The 18,752-nt window shown below is 38.7% G+C and overlaps 1 protein-coding gene across 1 annotated transcript; it reads left to right on the top strand.

The window, feature by feature from the left end:
• The first annotated feature begins 756 nt into the window (after window positions 1–756).
• ncaldb (neurocalcin delta b) lies at window positions 757–18,623 on the top strand. Its single transcript, XM_084424151.1, has 4 exons — window positions 757–923; window positions 12,552–12,948; window positions 14,708–14,813; window positions 16,363–18,623. The coding sequence occupies exons 2-4, from the start codon at window positions 12,571–12,573 to the stop codon at window positions 16,455–16,457; spliced, it is 579 nt and encodes a 192-aa protein (XP_084280277.1). The 5' UTR covers window positions 757–923; window positions 12,552–12,570; the 3' UTR covers window positions 16,458–18,623.
• Window positions 18,624–18,752: the final 129 nt, after the last annotated feature.

Genomic DNA, 18,752 nt, shown 5'->3' with positions numbered 1-18,752 from the left:
TTCCCTTTAATCTGCTTAAGTAAAGCATGGCCTCCAATGTGAGGGACGTCTGCTCTTAACGCTAACGCTCTCCACCTGTCCTGTGCATCTCAATGTGATCATAACAACAAAGTCATTGCAGAGCAAAGACTGCTTTTTTTCATGAAGAAAAAAACACACAAAACATAATATTGCAATAAGTGATGAGTGATGTGTGTGTGTGTGTGTGTGTGTGTGTGTGTGTGTGTGTGTGTGTGTGTGTGTGTGTGTGTGTGTGTGTGTGTTTATTGTAACAATTATAGTCTACAAACAATTGTCTATGATTTAGACATTTTCCACCACTAAATGTTACAATTAAATAGGCAAAATGTATCAAATTAAAACATAAAACCAGGTAGGGTTACAAATTTAAGTTGCCTAATTTAAGTTGCCTCTCAGTATAGGGACTGGCTAGTTTGGGGGGGAATTTTGTTTTTCAGTTGCAGATAAACTTATATTTCACAGGGGGGAAAAAGAAAAAAACATGTTCTATAACTTTAAATAGAAAGACTGTAGGATTGAATGTATATATATTTTATTTAACTAAGTTTGAAAAGTAATAGCTGTTTTTTTCTGACATTAAGAAATAATCAAGAAGTGACAAGGAGCAAGAGTCAATGCTGAGTTCCTGTTGCCAGGGCAACGGTGGCTCTCATAGGCTTTTCAGGCAGGCCATGTGACCAACAGCTTTGACGTCACTGGGGGAGGCAGTTTGGTGCTCTGAACTAAGCTGCGGGTGAGTCTTGTGGAGTTTTTCGTTGGAGCTGCTGGTTGCATCAAAGCTTGTTCCTGATACCTGTAGCTGCATATCACCACTGAGGCCACACAACGCCTCTTCCCTGCAGAGGTCCCCGGGTTATGGCAATCTAAAATCTCACGGCACAGCAACAGAACAACCACCTGAGGTGAGTTCTGTCCTTTTTCTCCATGCTTTGCTCTTTTTCTTGCAGGTGAAGTCTCAGTGCAGTTATATGGTGGCCATGCACTGATGCACAAGAGGACGAGAACATGAAATTGAAAAGAGACGGCTGAGATTTTTCAGTATCCCATGAGGTTTGGATGACTGGAAGCAAACTGTTGTTTGATACAACAGTTTGAACTATTAGGATGAGGACATCTCTATCTGGAGAATGAAGGTCACCTGATGTCTCCTTCTTCCACTGAGAAACCTGGAACTGACAACATGCTGGAAGGCGACCGACCTGAGTGAATGTCAGATCATTTGGCTTTGGATAAATCCTGGGAACATAAGGCTTAGAGGAGGGAACACAGCATGAGGCTACATCTAAGCTATGCATTTTGAAGTGCCATGTAGATACTAGAGTTTTTTGAATATCCGAATATGTCTGAACAACATGCTGGGTTAAAATGTATATATACATGTATAAAGGAAAGTCTAAGTGGTCACCAAGTTCTTCACAATTTTGAATAACCCTTCAGCTTTTATACGCATGTATGAATAAAAAAAAATGCAAATAGTGCATGTAATTAATATGAGCCCATAAATTGTCATTTAAAAAGTCAGACTATGTCTGTGGAAACATTTTTAAAGCATATGCAAAGGTTTTTAAGTTACAATGCAGTTATAACAGCTCACCTATTGATTCAGTCACATGTATCATGTGAAAGAGGAAATAAGCCTTTTGCTCCAAATGACTAATGACTCTCATTATTGAGTGGTTGATCACAAGTACACTGGAAAATAGAGAAATATGATATAATCATTTGTGAAGTATCACTGGGAACTCTGGTTAAGTGACAAACATGTTCTGAGAACACTTAACAAAACATCTCAGGTTGCAGGAAGTATTTGAGACGCTCTTTTTTCCCTTTTGAATTGTTGAGGCATGCATGTAGGTTACACAGTGACGTTAATTTTGCTTGTTTATTATCTGACTGGCTGTTCAGAAAGCATTCTGCTCAGACAGAGTTTTAACCCACAATCTGTCTAAAAAGACGCAAGTGGGCGCTTGGAAAAATGTGACGGTCTGTAGGGATGTGGAAACAGAGACGCGCGGCTTTGTGGGAGAGTTTAGTAAAGCCCCAGAGAGCCGAGAGAGAGGGGGAGAAAAATAAAGAGACAAGGAAATTTAGAAAAGGAGAGTGGAGTGTGGGTTTAAAGAGCTTCCTGCGAAGAGCTGCCGACTCAGAGATGGTATAGAAAGGGAAGAAAGGAGGAAAGAAAGCTGGCGACATCATAGGTCCAACAGGTGGAACTGAAAATGCATCATTTACGTCAAGGTGAACCATTCTGGGTTCCTCAAAGAACAATTAAGTGAACTTAAGAACCATTTTCCACTTGTGTGCAATGGAAAGGTTCCATGGATGTTAAAGTTTCTTCATGGAATTATAGATGCCATTAAAGAACAGCTGTGTAACAGCAGTGTCCTGTTGTTTGACTTGTTTTAAAACTATTTTAAACAAAGCTTTGCAAATTCTAGTAGAATTATTTCAAATATTAACTGAGCTTATATTAAATGAGTGACTACATAGAATACTTGTAAAAAATAAATTAATATTGAAGTGAACAGCGAAAAGAGTCTTTAAAAATGCTGAAAAACAAAGGACATATTATTTGTGTGTAAGATGTGTAGTATACGCTTGAAGGCAAACAAGTTTAATCTCTAGCATATAGACTGACTGTATAGATTAACATAGGTTTGGTAGCAGAGCATTATGACCAGTGCTGTTCATTAATGTCTTCTGTTTAGTTGTGCACTTTATGGCAGTGCAAATATAGACCTGGTGGCTACAGAGTCCATCTTCTCTGAGTTTCAGCTTCAGTATAATCATGGTAAAAGCATATACTGTGACTTGTCTCTCTTATAAAATGCTTCATCTCCTTAACATCTCTAAGAGCTTTTGAGTCGCAGTGGACTGTGATGCCCAGTGCAATGTGTTGCCCACGGTGTTTAGATTGACTCGTGTGCGTATTTTTAATGAGGCTGAGGCTAGTTATTATCGTAATGTAAGTGACAGCAGCTGAGAACAGTAATAGCACATTGTAATGAGAAGTGGTGTTGAGCCATAGTGATTTCACACTTGAGTTCATCTACATTCAATTTGTAAGCACTGAGGCCGTGATATAAAAGCATTTCCAGTTTGTTGACATGTCCTGTCACAATTGCTGTAATGGGACCATGATTTAAAACTGCAAATGGTATGAAAAAAATGTTTCCAAAAATAGGCACTTTGCAAATATTTACGTTAAGAGCATGTGCTGGAATTGTCGAGCATGTCTCACGATGGCGGTTAGGGCCGTTCTCACAGATGGATGGAGGATTGTGTCGAGGTCAAGCAAGGATAGTTTACAAGCAGTTAAAGCTTTTAGATTGATTGTTGAACGTTTACATTTGAACTGGACAAACATGTTTAACGTCAAAAGTCTGGGTATTAATCAAAATTTGCTGTGTCTTCTGACAGGAAATATGGACCTTAACGACCTCGGCACTGGTATAAAAAAAATGTCAGCCTAGGGTGTGTGATATTTATAACTACTTTCAAGTACATTCACTGAATTTTTCTCAGGCAAGCAAGACATTTAGATGGTAATTTTACTCTAGCTTTCAACTGCTTGTACTTTCATACGCAACCATTATTGGAATGGAATGGTTTATACGCAACCATTATTCCAAATGCCACACTCTTATTTCATAGTGTTTTAAAACCAATTTGTGAAGGCAAAGATCTCAGCAGAGGTCATGCCTTGAGAGAGAAAGTCACCATTTTTAAACTAGCCCTGCAAATCCTCATATTACGGTCACTGACTTTCTACATCCATGCAGAATCCCAGCTTATTTTACAAAGTTTTACTCAATGAATTGTGATGGATTTATTTTATATTGCATATTTTATTTCATATTTAATATTGGGCGATCCTGAGGTTGCAGATTAATGCAGACTCAGCTGGGAAAAATGTCAATAATTTGATTTTGACTTAGAAAAGCACATTGTTGTGTTTTACGCATTACCAATGGATTCCATAACGTATACATGCTGTGCTTTCTTTATCACCAAGTCCTGGTATAAGATATTTAGTGGTCCTTACATAACAGACATGAGTCTATATTTATATCCTACTGCTTCAGATTAGCCCAACAGAACCTTGAGTTAATCCTTCAGGTACAAGGAGAGAGAGAGAGAGAGAGAGATGTGTGTTCTTTGCAGTCAATGCAAAGACTCCTGCTAGCGAATTTCACATTTAATATCTCCAGAAACCCAATATTAGTATTTATAGACTGCATCACTTAATAATATGGCCAGATCTTGCTAAGTAATTCAAGTGACTGTTATAAGGAATGGGTCATTGAATCTTTTACTCAACCGATTTATTCAAAAATATGGATTCATTCAGAAATGAAACCACATTCTGCAATAATCGTATCTAACTTAACTTTAAAAACTAAAAACGTATTTTTATTGCTAATTCTATTTCTTAATACATTTTTTGTTTTATTTTACCTTTTTAACTATTCATCTTTATCATCTGGACCTAAATGTTACAGAACACTGGAACTTAAAGAAGTGAAAATGGAGATTGCCTCCATCAATGTAGCTTTGATGGGGAGCTGTAACAGACCCAACGAGGTCATGATTCAAGGAGGAAGGAACTTAGAGGAGTATGTGGAGGAGCCACCTCGCCGTCTGCAACAACATCACTCTCATGGAGGGGTTTTGGATCAGACTCGATGACAAGATCCGGCTGCTGATGCCACGAGGAAACTCCTGCTGAGCGCTTCGCCCTGTGGGTCGACGGATCTTCTTTTGATGTAGGCGAAGAGAAAGAGGACTCCGTGGCCAGCGTCCAGCCACACTTTAGTCCGTCCCGGATGCAAAGCCTGAGGTCCTGGCTGACCAGGTGTGTGAGCCTGCCACAAAATGGAATATTGGTGGTGATGGATGAGGAAGAAGGGCTGGTCGACTGGGAGACTGAGGTAGTGTTTCCCACCCTGCCCACCCACAGAACTTCTCTGTCACTAGTCCTTTCCTACACTAATGTGTCTTCATCGCCACTGGTCCTGTCCAGTCCAAGTTCTTCGTCTCCACCAATCTAAGTCGTCATAGTGTTCTTTGTCACCACCATCCCTGTCCATCACGGAGCCTTCATCCACACCCAATCTTCTCCTACACGCTCCACCGAAGCCAGCAATTCCCTTGGCTCCGCTGGCTCCCTTCAGCCCCTCAGCTCCACCATCAGCCCTGCCATGCACCCCTGATCTGCCTTGTGGCTTCCGGTCCTCATCTCTGCCCTGGCATGAGGAGTCCTGGGCTCTGCCTCATCCCTCTGAGCCCTCAGTTCCACCTCGGCCTATCAACCAATCGGCTTCGCCTCGGCTCCTCACCCCCTCGGCTCCACCAGGAACGTTTTCCTTCAGGCTCCACCGGGCTCCCTTGTCCCACTTGCTCCGACCTGGTCAGTCGTCGCGCCACCATCACCACGGACTTCCAGGCTGTCTGCCACAAGCCTCCGGCAACCTGGCTCCACTTCAGCCGCTCGTCACCGGGACTCCGCCTTGGTCTCCCAGTCTCACCGGGTCTCTTGGTCCCACGGACTCAGCCTGGGCCTCTATATCCTACCACCAACTACAACCTTGGCTCGTCCCTCCATCACTGCCGCCGTGGATCGCCTCATGGCCATCTCCTGGGTCGTTCTGAGGCTGTCCATTCTTCCCTGGATCCTACCACCATCCACTCCTCCATGGGCCCTTCCACCGTCATCTCTTCCATGGCTCCTCCCACCATCAACTCCTCCATGGCTTCTCTCTTTCTCTGCTCCACCCTGGTTCCTCCAATTTTCTCCCCTATTGGTTACCAGCACCTTGCTGGTCCCTCGTCCACCTCCAGAACCTCCACCCTTATTCCCTTCATCTATCCATGCGTTCTGTCACTCGTTCTTGATCTGGCGGTCTGTCACGATCTGTGTGTTTAGTTTCATTTTCATGGACATTTTATATGCCTCAGTTACCTGTTTCCTGTGTTTCCTTTTTTCCTAGTTTACCACCAGTAATTAGTTGTCATGGACACTCATTCAATAATCATACCTGTTCGTTATTTTGTCATCATCACTGTGTATTTAAGTTCCTCTTTTTGCTCTATTTAGTGGTTTATTGTTGTGTTCAACATGCTGTCACATTGCCTTTCTTCATGTGGATTACTTGTTTGTTTTATTGAACCTTTTGGACTCTTCATCATCATCTTCTGGACCAATTAACAGCATTAACATCTGCTGTTACTTCTTACAATTAACAGCAAACATTATTTAATTTTTATTATATTGAATGAATCAAACACGGCATTAGCATTTGACATGTTTTTCAGTAAAAATGCATATACACCATTTAAAAAAAGATTAAAAGCAACGAAAAAAAAAGATATTTATGTAAAGACTGTTTTAAAATGTAATTTAATTTATTTGTTATTTATTATTTTGTGGGCTAAATGGTTATAAATGAGACAAACTGAAACTGATGTGGCATGAATTTGGTGATAAAATGGCACAGATGTAAAGTGCAGATTGAGGTAAACAGTTGCCAGCAGTGAGCCACAGAAACCAACAGTCTTGCAAGGGTTTGGCATAAAATTAATAGCTATATGTGAGATACATGAGATCTGTGAATAAAACATTAATTGATCCTGATACATTTTCATATTGAGCACGCTGGCTATCATTATGTTAATGCTCACTTGATTTTCCCCCATGATTTTAATTTGAGTATACACTGAACCTAGCCATGTAAATGCAGCACTGTAGATGACTGCTGATATGTGAAGGAAATTTCCACATTGACTAATGTCACTAGATGTACCCATGATAACTCATATACAGAAATGCTGTACTTTCTTGCACAGTTAACACAGTGGTGTATTTTGGTGAGCATGGGAAAGAACAAGGAAACTATGAGAGCATTTGATGAATTCATTTCATAGAACCCTCACAAAGATGAATACAGTGCTGACATTTTCCACAGTCATATACTTCAGTTTCGGAGATTGTGGTTTTATTCTGTCTCTGTGGTTTTGAAGGGTGGAGGGGAAATAGCAACTTTGATATCAAACAACACACACCTTCCTCTTTCTTTCTTTCTTTCTTTCATTTAATAATTTATTTATTGATTCACACACACACCACTGCCCAATGAATGAATGAATGAATCAGTACCAATGGCAAACACTGTTATTTTAGTATCATTTCAGTTTGAGTCATTTTTTATTTTTTTTATTTTTTTTCATTTGTCTTTTATATTTCTACTTTCGTTTTTTTTTTTTTGGTTAGTTATTTTAGTACTTAAATTAGATGCCAATGCAACATTTCTTTATGTTTTTTTATCTAATATTAATATTCTATTTAATTTGATTAACAACAATGATTTTTAAGTTTTAGTTTTAGTACACAATATTTATGTATAGGCTATATGTATGTATGTATGTATGTATATAAACTGCATATATTTAGTTTGGTGGGTGTGACATGTTCTTGAGTAACTAGTCACCTGTCCTCAGGTCATTGAAGGGACATCTGTGCCTTGTGTCCACCTGTAGCACCACATGGCCAAGCTGTCTGTGGGCCTGCGTTATGTAAGCGTGACGTCACCGAAGTGCTATTGGAGGCTCTAAGAGTCTTAGGGTTAATTTGAGACAGAGATCTTTGAGCTGTTGGCCAAGAACATCAGTGATCCCACGAGCCATTCGGGCTAAGCTCAGGTTCTCAAGAACATGGCTTGTCCTGAGGAGGGATCAGAGGTGATGTCATCAATGATCTAAAAGGCCAAGAGATACCAGACAATAATAGACATGCTATTCTATCTATGTTTCAGAGAATCTAGTTTACTTACGTTCTATTGTTTTATTTATCCATAAATACCATTGTTGAATACTGGCACATTTTTGATACAAATGTTGTGTTTCACTAACAGTAAGATTAGACTGTCTGTTACCATGACAACGGGTGGAATGTAATATAAATGCGGCATTTCCATTAAGCAATTACACTTTGATTGATCACAATGCTTTTATCCATCTGCTCCATCCACAGAAGCGGCATGAAAGTCTGTTGTGGACAAATGGGTCTGTTGTGCTTTGTGTGCTCAGACTGGATGGGTGGAGGTAGTATGTGTGTGTGGTTGAAGGCTCTGGTTTGTAGAGAGAGGTGAGGATGGAGTGTTCAGTTTGGTCAGGCCTTTGAAGATCATGGGAGAATACAGAAATTGTTCAGAAAACAGTTCTAGATGTCCGTAAATGGTCTAATGGTACCAGGGACGTGCGGTCAGGGTAGGCAGGGTAGGCAGTGCCTCACCAAAGGAAATGTTGACATTACATTTATTAATTCCAAGAACTTTATTAATTCACCACATTATTAATTGCATTTATTTTATTCCAAATATTAATTTTTGTAACAAAAATTTTCAGGAATACACATATAATATACTCATTTTGCCATTGTTTGCTCCTAAAACCATTGTTTCATGCAGGAAATGCAAGGCCATGGCCATTGAGGCAGAGGTTAGCAGTGCCTCTTTGGTCCATAGAACGTAGTTTACGTAGGTTTGCGCATGCGCAGTCAGTTCTCATGCTATCTTGAATTATCAACATTGAGGCAGAGACCGAGCTTGCTTCATGTCACGTGATCCACTCGCTCTCACTCAATCCGCGCTTCCCGATCTAGCGGCGCCTAGCGTTGGCTGTCAACAGGCCCGGGCTGGGTAATCGGGAGAATTCCCGGTGGGCCGCTTCACTTTTGGGCCGGTCGAGGATTTTCTTTTTTCACACTTGTCACGTTAGTTACATTAGGCTACACACGTTCGGACGTTCCGCATTCTGACACCGCAGCGCGCAGCCTCTGCATAGGTTGTACCATGTGAGGGAGTTCTCCCCTCCCCTCCTATAGAGTTGGTTGGGTCCATAGCCCGTCTTTTCCAAAACGTTTTCTCAGGAGTAGGCTACCGCGGCACCGCCGGCGCCTACCGATAGCTGGGCCGGCCCTACCATAATGCGTCAGGGAGGATGGATGGGAGGAAGAGGCCAGGAGGTATGGAAGCTTGTTTCCGCCACAGAATAAAACATTTTAAAAGATAATTGCGACTTATTATCTCACAATTGCGAGTTTACATCTCGCAATTCTGTCATTATTTCTCAGAATTGCGTGAAATAAAGTCGCAATTGCATGTTATAAAGTCAGAATTGCAAGATATAAAGTCAGAATTGTGTGAAATAAAGTCGCAATTGCTTCTTATAAAGTCTAAGTGAATTATTATTTAACCTTTACATTATTTGTTGAACCATGGCATTAATACAAACTACAATAGTGACTAGGCTGCTTGTCGGTTCGCTGACACCGCGCCGCCTCCCTCTCTTAACGTTACTGTGTCCCGCACAAAACATTTGTTTGTTGTATAAGTCATAAGATAGATGTGTGTAGATTTGTGTAGATTTGATTGTGTATTAGCCTCACATATGACTGACTTTGCTGTATGCAGGCAGCGATGTGATGATGCCTGATATGAACTTGGGTTGCTACATTAACTGAATGAATATATAAACATATATGCCACATTGATAGGTCACAGCCTACCCATGACAAGATTTCACCGCACGTTACTGAATGGTACAATCATGTGTAAGCAGGCAAAAAAACGAAGTCAAAAACGTTGACAACGCAATACTATTTTCCTCTAGGTTTCCATGGGCACATAATTCAATGTTAAAATAAAATTAAAATAACCATTTAAAAGTTTGGGGTCAGTAAGATTTTTTTTATGCTCACTAAGGCTGCATTTGATCAAAAATGCTGTAAACAAAACAGTGATGCTGTAAAATATTATTACAATTTAAAATATAACTGTTTTCTATTTTAATATATCTTAAAATGTAATTTATTCCTGTGATGGCAAAGCTGAATTTTCATCATCATTTCCCAGTCTTCAGTGCCAAGTGATCCTTCAGAAATCATTTTCATATGTGGATTTGCTGCTCAAGAAACAGTTTTTATTATTGTCAATGTTGAAAACAGTTGTGCTGCTTCATATTTTTGTAGAAACTATGATCATTTTTGTTATCCAGGATTCTTTGATGAATAGAAAGTTTAAAAGGCCAGCATTTCTTTGAAATAGAAATCTTTTGTAACATTATGAATGTATTTGCTGTCACTTTTGATCAATTCAGTATTTCTTTGCTGAATAGAAGCATTAATTTCTTCAAAAAATCTTACTTACACCACACATTTGAACAGTAGTGTTTTATAAGGGGCCAAGGAAAATGAATCTTATGCTAATATCATTATTTTTTCACAGAAATGACCAAAACTGAAAAGAAAACTTTTTGACTGGTATGATTATCTTTAAAACTATTTCTTGACATTCATTTGACTAATTAATTTCAACTTCAAAGATATTTCACCATTTATGACTGACAGTTTCCCACAAGCACATACTGTAAGCGAGAGAGAAACAGATGTGGGACAGATAAATGTGCACTAAAGTTCAAAGAGTACATTTTTCATAATTTTTTCTCTCACTTTTTTCATATCATTTTGTTAAATAAAAGATAAATAAACACTATATATAGTGTCGGGCAGGACGGTCACATGCGGTGCGTGAGGAGCAGTGAAAGGCAAACTGATGGACTGCTTCCTGTTTACAAGAGGAGTTTCAGTTTCTCAATCTTATAATCTCCCTAGTGTTATTTTTTGTCCCCCATCACCCTCCATCCAATCTCATCTCAGTGGACGTGGACGTGGATGAGAATAAAGAGTCATTGTACATGCCATTTGTGTGCCTGACATAAATATTATGCATATATAAAAATGACTTTTATTGTGATTACTTAATGCATTGTTAATAGACATTATTATTTTAATGTTTTTTTTCCTTACATCATTAGGATTAGGATGTTTGCAGCTTCTCCTTGCTGTATTAAAATGAACCAGGAAAAAGCAGTGATTTCGTAGAATTACCCTGATATGTGCTCTCGAGATCATATGTATGTAAGATGGCAGGCACGTGGGTTTTTATAAGAGATTTGCATCAGGAAATGATTTTGGTGCAGCTGCACACACACATAGACACACACTGCAGAAGGTGAAAGCATGCACTGCGGTCTACCAGTGGAAAGTTCAGTTGACAGATGGGAAAAGGAAGAGAAATTTTCGATATGTGGCAGATATGTGTGCTTTGCATACATACTAGTACAATTACAACAAGGGGCTCGTACCGTCAGGGTTAAGGCAATGCAACATTGTTGTTTTCTGCTGTGTATGTTTATTGCAGAGCTCATGAGACTAAAACTGATCATCTTATATTTGTCTCTAAAAAAGGAGAAATAGACACTTATGAGAAAATTGTTGAGCTATAATGTATGCGAATAGAAAGTCAAATCAGTGATCTGGAAAAATGATAAAAATCTGAGATACTGCTGATGTAAGAAAAATTTGTTTAGGTAAGCCTTTCTCTGCAAGCATGTCAAAAACTAAGCCGATCAGATTTCGCTCCCCTTCTGACATAGGAAGGGGATATTATTATAATATTACAATACCACCCCTTGATCTGGACATTTCCACCCAAGGCGCCGCCATTTTGGTTTTCGCAAGCAACAACAGCGTAACCAGTTTTAAGGCAATGGCAAAAGTTCAAGCAAAGCATGCAGACTGTTCTGTCGTTGGCTGCCTAAACGAGCACAGAACACTATTTGACCAAAAAAAAGCCTAAATGTATCCACTACCATTCAGAAAAGTCCAGGTGCTGTCTAAAGGTTGCAACTTCTTCCTGAATCTTCTCTTTGTATGGCTGCACTACACTGGTTATTTCTGAGATTTTGGATGAGTGAGATTATTCGTGCGTTTTGTTATTGTATCCGAAGCTCGTGTAAAGGATCGGCCATCTTCTAAACAGAGGCGGGGAACAGCAGCACATTTGCATTTAAAGGGACACACCCAAAAAGTGTCCGTTTTAGCATGCAATAAAAAATGTATCTGTGTGGGGTAATATTTTTTTAGCTGAAATTTCAGAGACACATTCTGGGGACACCATAGATTTATATTATATCTTGTGAAAAGGGTCCATAAAATGTCATCTTTAAGATAAGACAAAACAAGCCTATTAAAGGGTTAGTTCACCCAAAAATTTAAATTCTGTCAGTAATTACTCACCCTCATGTTGTCCAACCCCGCAAGACTTTCGTTCATCTTCGGAACACAAATTAAGATATTTTGATCTGAAGATAAATCTGAGAGCTGGCTCACTCCTTCATAGGCTGCTAGGTAATCGATATCTGCCATCCCAGAAAAGTTAGTAAAGACATCGTTAAAATAGTCCAAGTGACTACAATGGCTCAACCTTAAGTTTATCAAGCGACAAGAATACTTTTTGTGCGCAAACCCCCCCCCCCCAAAATGTATTCAACTATTAATTTTCTTCTGTTTGGGCCTCTGAGTGAGTTCACGTAGTGTAACAGTGCAGCGCTTCTGGGTTGTACGTCAGAATATAGGCTGAGATAAGCGTATTTACTTTACTTTACCAGTTATTCTCTTTTTTCTCTTTTAGTTGAAACCAGACTATCAACATGGGAAAGCAGAACAGCAAACTCCGTCCCGAGGTTATACAGGACCTGCTGGATAACACAGACTTCACCGAGCATGAGATCCAGGAGTGGTACAAGGGCTTCCTGCGGGACTGCCCCAGTGGTGCGCTCAGCATGGAAGAATTTAAGAAGATCTACGGCAACTTTTTCCCCTACGGAGACGCGTCAAAGTTTGCGGAGCACGTCTTCAGAACCTTCGACGCCAACGGAGATGGAACAATAGATTTCAGAGAGTTTATCATTGCCCTGAGCGTCACGTCACGCGGCCGTTTGGATCAGAAGCTAAAGTGGGCCTTCAGTATGTACGATCTGGATGGCAATGGATACATAAGCAAGGCGGAAATGCTCGAGATTGTACAGGTGTGTGTGAGTTTATGAGTGTGATTCTGTATCGCTCTCGGTTGAAACATTACAGACATCTCCTGACAAAGTGAGAAAACCCATTTCCTCCATGTTTAGGTACTTTCTTGCTGAAAAAAAAAACAAAAAAACTAGCTAAAACCAGCATATGGTTGGCTGGTCTTCCAGCTGTTCAGCTGGTTTAGCAGGCTCATTTATTATAACTTCTTAAGATGGTCAGGCTGGTTTTAGCTGGGAGACCAGCTTGACCAGTTTAAACCAGCTAAGACCAGCCAACCAGCTTGAGCTGGTTTTAGCTGGGTTTTTTTGTTTTGTTTTTCAGCAGGGAAACAAAAAAGAAAAGACATTCATTTTTAGGTTTAGGCTATCATTTGTGGAGATATAAATGACTGTTTATGGTAACACTTTATTTTGATGGTCCCTTTTAAACATTCTGTTGACTATAAGTAACTTTACAGCTACATGTCAACTAACTCTAAATAGAGTATTAGTAGACTGTCTGCTTAATATCTGCTAACACTTTATTGTGATGGTCCTCCAACAGACAATTTACTAACTATACGTAACTTTGCAGCTACATGTCAACTTATTCTAGCCCTAACCTTACGTCTACCAATCCTCTACTAACACTCTAATGAAGGTTAGTAGACATGTAGGTGCAACGTTACTTGTGTAGTCAACAGAATGTGTTAAAGGAACCATCCAAATAAAGTGAAACCGAAATGATTAGTAGTGACCATTTAGAGTGTTTGTCCAAACTATATAGACCCAAGGCAAGTTGATTGTCACTCCACTTACAATAAAATCTGATTGGTTTAAAATTCAACTCTCTGATTGGATCAAAACTTTACACTGAAAACTAGCACTTTATGCCTGGTTAGGGCACATTTCAGAAACTGTAGTGTGTCTTTTGAACATAAATGTAGATTGTGCTGGTTTCAATCAATTAGCTGTCAATTTAGCCTCTGTTTTATCACAAACTTATTAAAGTAGTGCCTATATTATGAGAAGCTTCCATTACATTATCAATCAACCATTGTGTACAAAAACACGTTTCCTTTGGTTTTTAATACTTAACAGAAGCTATATTTTCTAACCTTATTGTGTATATTAATTTATATTTCAGCTATTCCCATTCAGTGAATAAACATAGCAAATTGATTTGGCTTGTGGCTTATTACCTTGTTTTATATCACAAAAATAGGTTACTTCATATAGCAATATTCATTTGTGCATGATGTTTTGCTCAGATAGGGAGAGTTGAGTGCAGCAGGCAATTATTTTTGCCCGTATTTAGGTAAATTTCACGCCGTTGTAGCAGTTGGTGAGATGTGTCAACTTCCTAAGTGCACTCCCTGAATCTGACAGCTGAGTGCACACAAATGGCTGTAATTTCCTTTTCAATTCATTCAATTACCTGAGAAAAACAGTCGCTATGGTTACTTTGAAATAGTTACGAAGTGATGGCTCCAGTTCCAAATCATACCCAGAGTTCTCTAATTTTCTCTAATAAGATTTACAAAAGGCAGCTTTTAGTGCCTGCTTGCCTGTAACAGCATCATAGGTGCACTCCTAAACCAAAAGCTAGCAAATCCTAACGCAGCATTGCATGTATCTTTCCCAGATAAGACAATCCCATTATGCATTGCATTGCAATCCCATAATGCATCGCAATGCATTGCAACGGGTTCAGAATCTTAATATAGATATGCTTGTTAGACTGCTTAGCTAACTGAAATCCTTTGTGTGTCTTCTTCAGGCCATCTATAGGATGGTATCTGCAGTGATGAAGATGCCAGAGGACGAGTCCACGCCTGAGAAACGCACAGAGAAGATCTTCCGCCAGATGGACACAAATCGTGATGGTGAGCTTTCTATCCCCTTGTAAACCAATCATATTAACGAAATAAAAGGCAACATACTGTTTAGAATTAAAGAGTGCACTTAGTAATAATGCCAGATTAAAATTTTACTTTAAAGTAGATTTTCATTGAAGATGGATTTCATTCACATAAAGTACAAATCATTGTTTTAATAATATTTTGTCATGATTTAACAAAGTACACTTGTTTTGATGTGACTAACATGTTTTACTGCACATGTAAAGTACTTAAAGGGATAGTTCACCCAAAAATGAAAATTCTGTCAGTAATTACTCACCCTCATGTTGTTCCAACCGCGTAAGACCTTCGTTCATCTTCGGAACACAAATTAAGATATTTTTGATTAAATCTGAGCCTTGTCTCACTCCTCCATAGGCTGCTAGGTGGCCCAAACTTGCTGTCCCAGAAAAGTTATTAAAGAGATCGTTAATATAGTCCAAGTGACTACAGTGGCTCAATCTTAAGTTTATCAAGCGACGAGGATACTTTTTGTGCGCAAAAACAAACAAAAATAACGACTTTATTCCACTATTCATTTCCTTCTCTCTCGACCTCTAGTTGGTTTGCGTAGTGTTTTTGCGCAGCGCGTCTGTGTTACACGTCATCACGTAGGCTCACTATTGGCCGACGCTGGTCATGTGTGTGATGCGTGATTACGTATAACACAGACGCGCAGCGCAAAAACACTACGAGGCCCAAAGAGAAGGAAATTAATAGTGGAATAAAGTCGTTATTTTTGTTTGTTATGCGCACAAAAAGTATTCTCGTCGCTTGATAAACTTAAGATTGAGCCACTGTAGTCACTTGGACTATATTAACGATCTCTTTAATAACTTTTCTGGGCCAGCAAGTTTGGGCCACCTAGCAGCCTATGGAGGAGTGAGACAAGGCTCAGATTTAATCAAAAATATCTTAATTTGTGTTCCGAAGATGAACGAAGGTCTTACGCGGTTGGAACAACATGAGGGTGAGTAATTACTGACAGAATTTTCATTTTTGGGTGAACTATCCCTTTAATTTTATTGTTCAATATAACATTTAAAGTTAACATATTCTGAAAAAAATATTTATATGTGTGTGTGTGTGTAGAGAGAGATAGATAGATAGATAGATAGATAGATAGATAGATAGATAGATAGATAGATAGATAGATAGATAGATATTACTTTTGAAACTTCATAACAAATGTGTAATTACAAATACACTATAGTATATATTATGTATATTATTATGTATATTATGCATATTATTATATTTTGCATATAATTATAGTATATTATGTATAAATAGTATATCATAGTATAGTCATAAATTCTTGTCAGTACATTTGACAGTACACTGACCATATTTCAAAGTAATTATGAAAACATCACATTTAAAGAGGTACTTAAGTCTGGTATTTTTGAGATTCAGATCTTGCTCAAAAAAATAAATAGCTTTGCCTAAATACATAAGTGCTTTCGAATGGCTAAATTATGCTAACCAGGCAAACACTGGTTATTTTTAACCTTGACCCTTTGTCCTCCCTCAGGTAAGCTGTCACTCGAAGAGTTTGTAGAGGGAGCAAAGAGCGACCCATCCATCGTGCGACTGTTGCAGTGCGATCCCAGCAGTGCCGGCCAGTGAATCAACAGCGTCTCGCTACTGTCATGACCTCTCTTACACAAGTCTTTTTGTTCGGTCAGAGCCTGGACTCCAAAACTACACCCCTATCTGAGTGTCTGTGGGTTTCCCACTGAACACCAAGCATGGAAACATGCAACAATTTTTTTCCCCACAGACACACATCAGGTAACGTTCAGAAACTCATATACAGAGGCCGTGAACACTAAGAAGCTGGTGTACATGTGTCTCTCTGTGAATTCCTCACATAAGGCTTTTTAGGCAGTGATGCTAGTGACATCGCATCCTGTTGTAAAATTTTGGTACTGAAATAAACCCCCTCAAAAAGAGCTTTAAAAATTAACAGAGGTTTGAGAGGGAGCTGAAGCAACATTTTCTAAGCATGGGATAATATGACACTTCGTCAAAAATCCCAGATTGCATATGATTTCTAAACACCAAACTATAGTTTTTTTAATAATTATTTTTAAGAATTTACTAAATTAAATCATTTCACACACACAATAACTATTGTCATTCCTAGTGTTCCTAGTACTTCAATTCCATTCAGCACACACTGTACATCTATTTAAGAGAGGCGCTTGGGCGACACAGAGTTTTTTTACTTGAAGTTTATTTTATTTTTTTTCAACATTATGATGACAGAGCCTGTGATAGAAATTCTTAAAGGGATGGTTGGGATCTAATTTTGTCATGATGGTGCTCCTTTTATGAGCACCAGTATAATGTATACAAATAAAAAATTAAAATTGTAATTATTACAAATATTTTTTAAACATTAATACTTGATGCATAGGACTGACAATAATAGTTGGAAAAAAATCATTTTACAAAGTAATATTTTCACAGGGACAACAATAATATTGATTTTGCTGCTTCAAAAGAGGAAACATGAAAAAGTATTAGACAAAGAAATTGTAGATATAGCCTACAGTAATTTATGGTTTAACTTGGTGGGTGATAAAAATGTATCACACCACGGAAAATGCTTTTCATTCTGAAACTGCTATTATTGAAATATGACATTTTCTCCTGTTTCAAATAATCATTTGTACAGTAAAAGCATATCTATGTATGACTGTGACAATGAGCAGTGAAGACCACACATTACTATGCACCATGAACCCCTGCAGCATTTATAGCCAGCCAACAGATTCACGTCAGCTTTCTAGCACACTTTCTGCTCTATCCAGACCTTGATTCAGTCAATGTTCTGCCCACACCATAAAATACTACATGTTAGCATTAGCAACATGCTAACGCCAATTCAAATTTGACTGAATCTTGGCCATAGTATTTTATTTTTATATCCTGGGTAAAATAACAGCTCAAATCATTTTGCACATAATACATGTGGGTCAAACTGAATGTATTCTCTGCGTTTTCATTCTGTACATTTTAAGATGAATATGCGTGTATGTGGTATGTATGTATGTGGTGCTTTTTGAGTACTCGTGTGTTTATCCAGTGTTTGTCTATGCATACATTTCGGTCAGGACTTGTGAGCATTCTGTCGGTGACATGACTATGGAGAGACAATTGGAGCGTATTGGACAGAATATTAATGTGTATGAATATGTCTGCACATCCTCAGGGTTAGAAGTGACTGTGTTTTAAAATGCAAGGGACTGTGTAAAGGATATGCTTTTTGTGTGATGCAAATCTTCCGTCCATTTATAAATACACAAACACTCGCTCACAAGCAAACCACATCTTATTTGAGGCCATGTGTATGATGGATAGCCATCAGAAACTCTCTGTGGTTTCCTCTGAATTTGCTGTGAAGTCAAGGTTGTAATGATCAAACGTTCTTCAGCCACATGCTGATCAGAACGATTCGTGAAGGAGCTTGAATTTAAAATTAATAACAAAAGGAAAAAAATGTTGTTGTTTTTTCATGTTTGTAGATTCTCCTTCATTAAAAAAAACTAAAATGTTATTTAGCATCTGGCATTCTAAACCGCACAAGACAGCAACATGTGGTCAAGTGCCAAACACAGATAAATATATATATGGCAAAACAAACAGTGTTCTATCACTTTATGCTGTACAACTGTTATCTGTCAAACTAAATGTTTGTCATTATCATTTTGTAGATTTTATATGGTAACCTGTACATTGTGTGAGTGTAGATATTATAAACACAGGCGTCTGTTTTGGTTATATCATAAATAAAAATATTAAAGAAAGAAAATGTGTCTGTGTCTTGCATGAACATCACTTTTAACTAGTGTGAAATTCTCATTAACATAAGGTTAAAAGGTCGGCACCGATAGCCTCATGGGCAGCGTGCTGACA

The sequence above is a fragment of the Rutilus rutilus genome, assembly GCF_951802725.1.
Source record: "Rutilus rutilus genome assembly, chromosome: 11".
NCBI lineage: Eukaryota > Metazoa > Chordata > Actinopteri > Cypriniformes > Leuciscidae > Rutilus > Rutilus rutilus.
Note: the sequence above shows the minus strand (reverse complement) of the source record. Positions and strands in the feature narration are given on the sequence as shown.

Bases quoted from the DNA above. Each gene is read 5' to 3' on its own strand.
- ncaldb (XM_084424151.1), top strand. From the start codon at position 12,571: ATGGGAAAGCAGAACAGCAAACTCCGTCCCGAGGTTATACAGGACCTG. The intron at 12,949-14,707 runs GTGTGTGTGAGT...TGTCTTCTTCAG, and splicing joins AAATGCTCGAGATTGTACAG to GCCATCTATAGGATGGTATC. The intron at 14,814-16,362 runs GTGAGCTTTCTA...GTCCTCCCTCAG, and splicing joins GATGGACACAAATCGTGATG to GTAAGCTGTCACTCGAAGAG.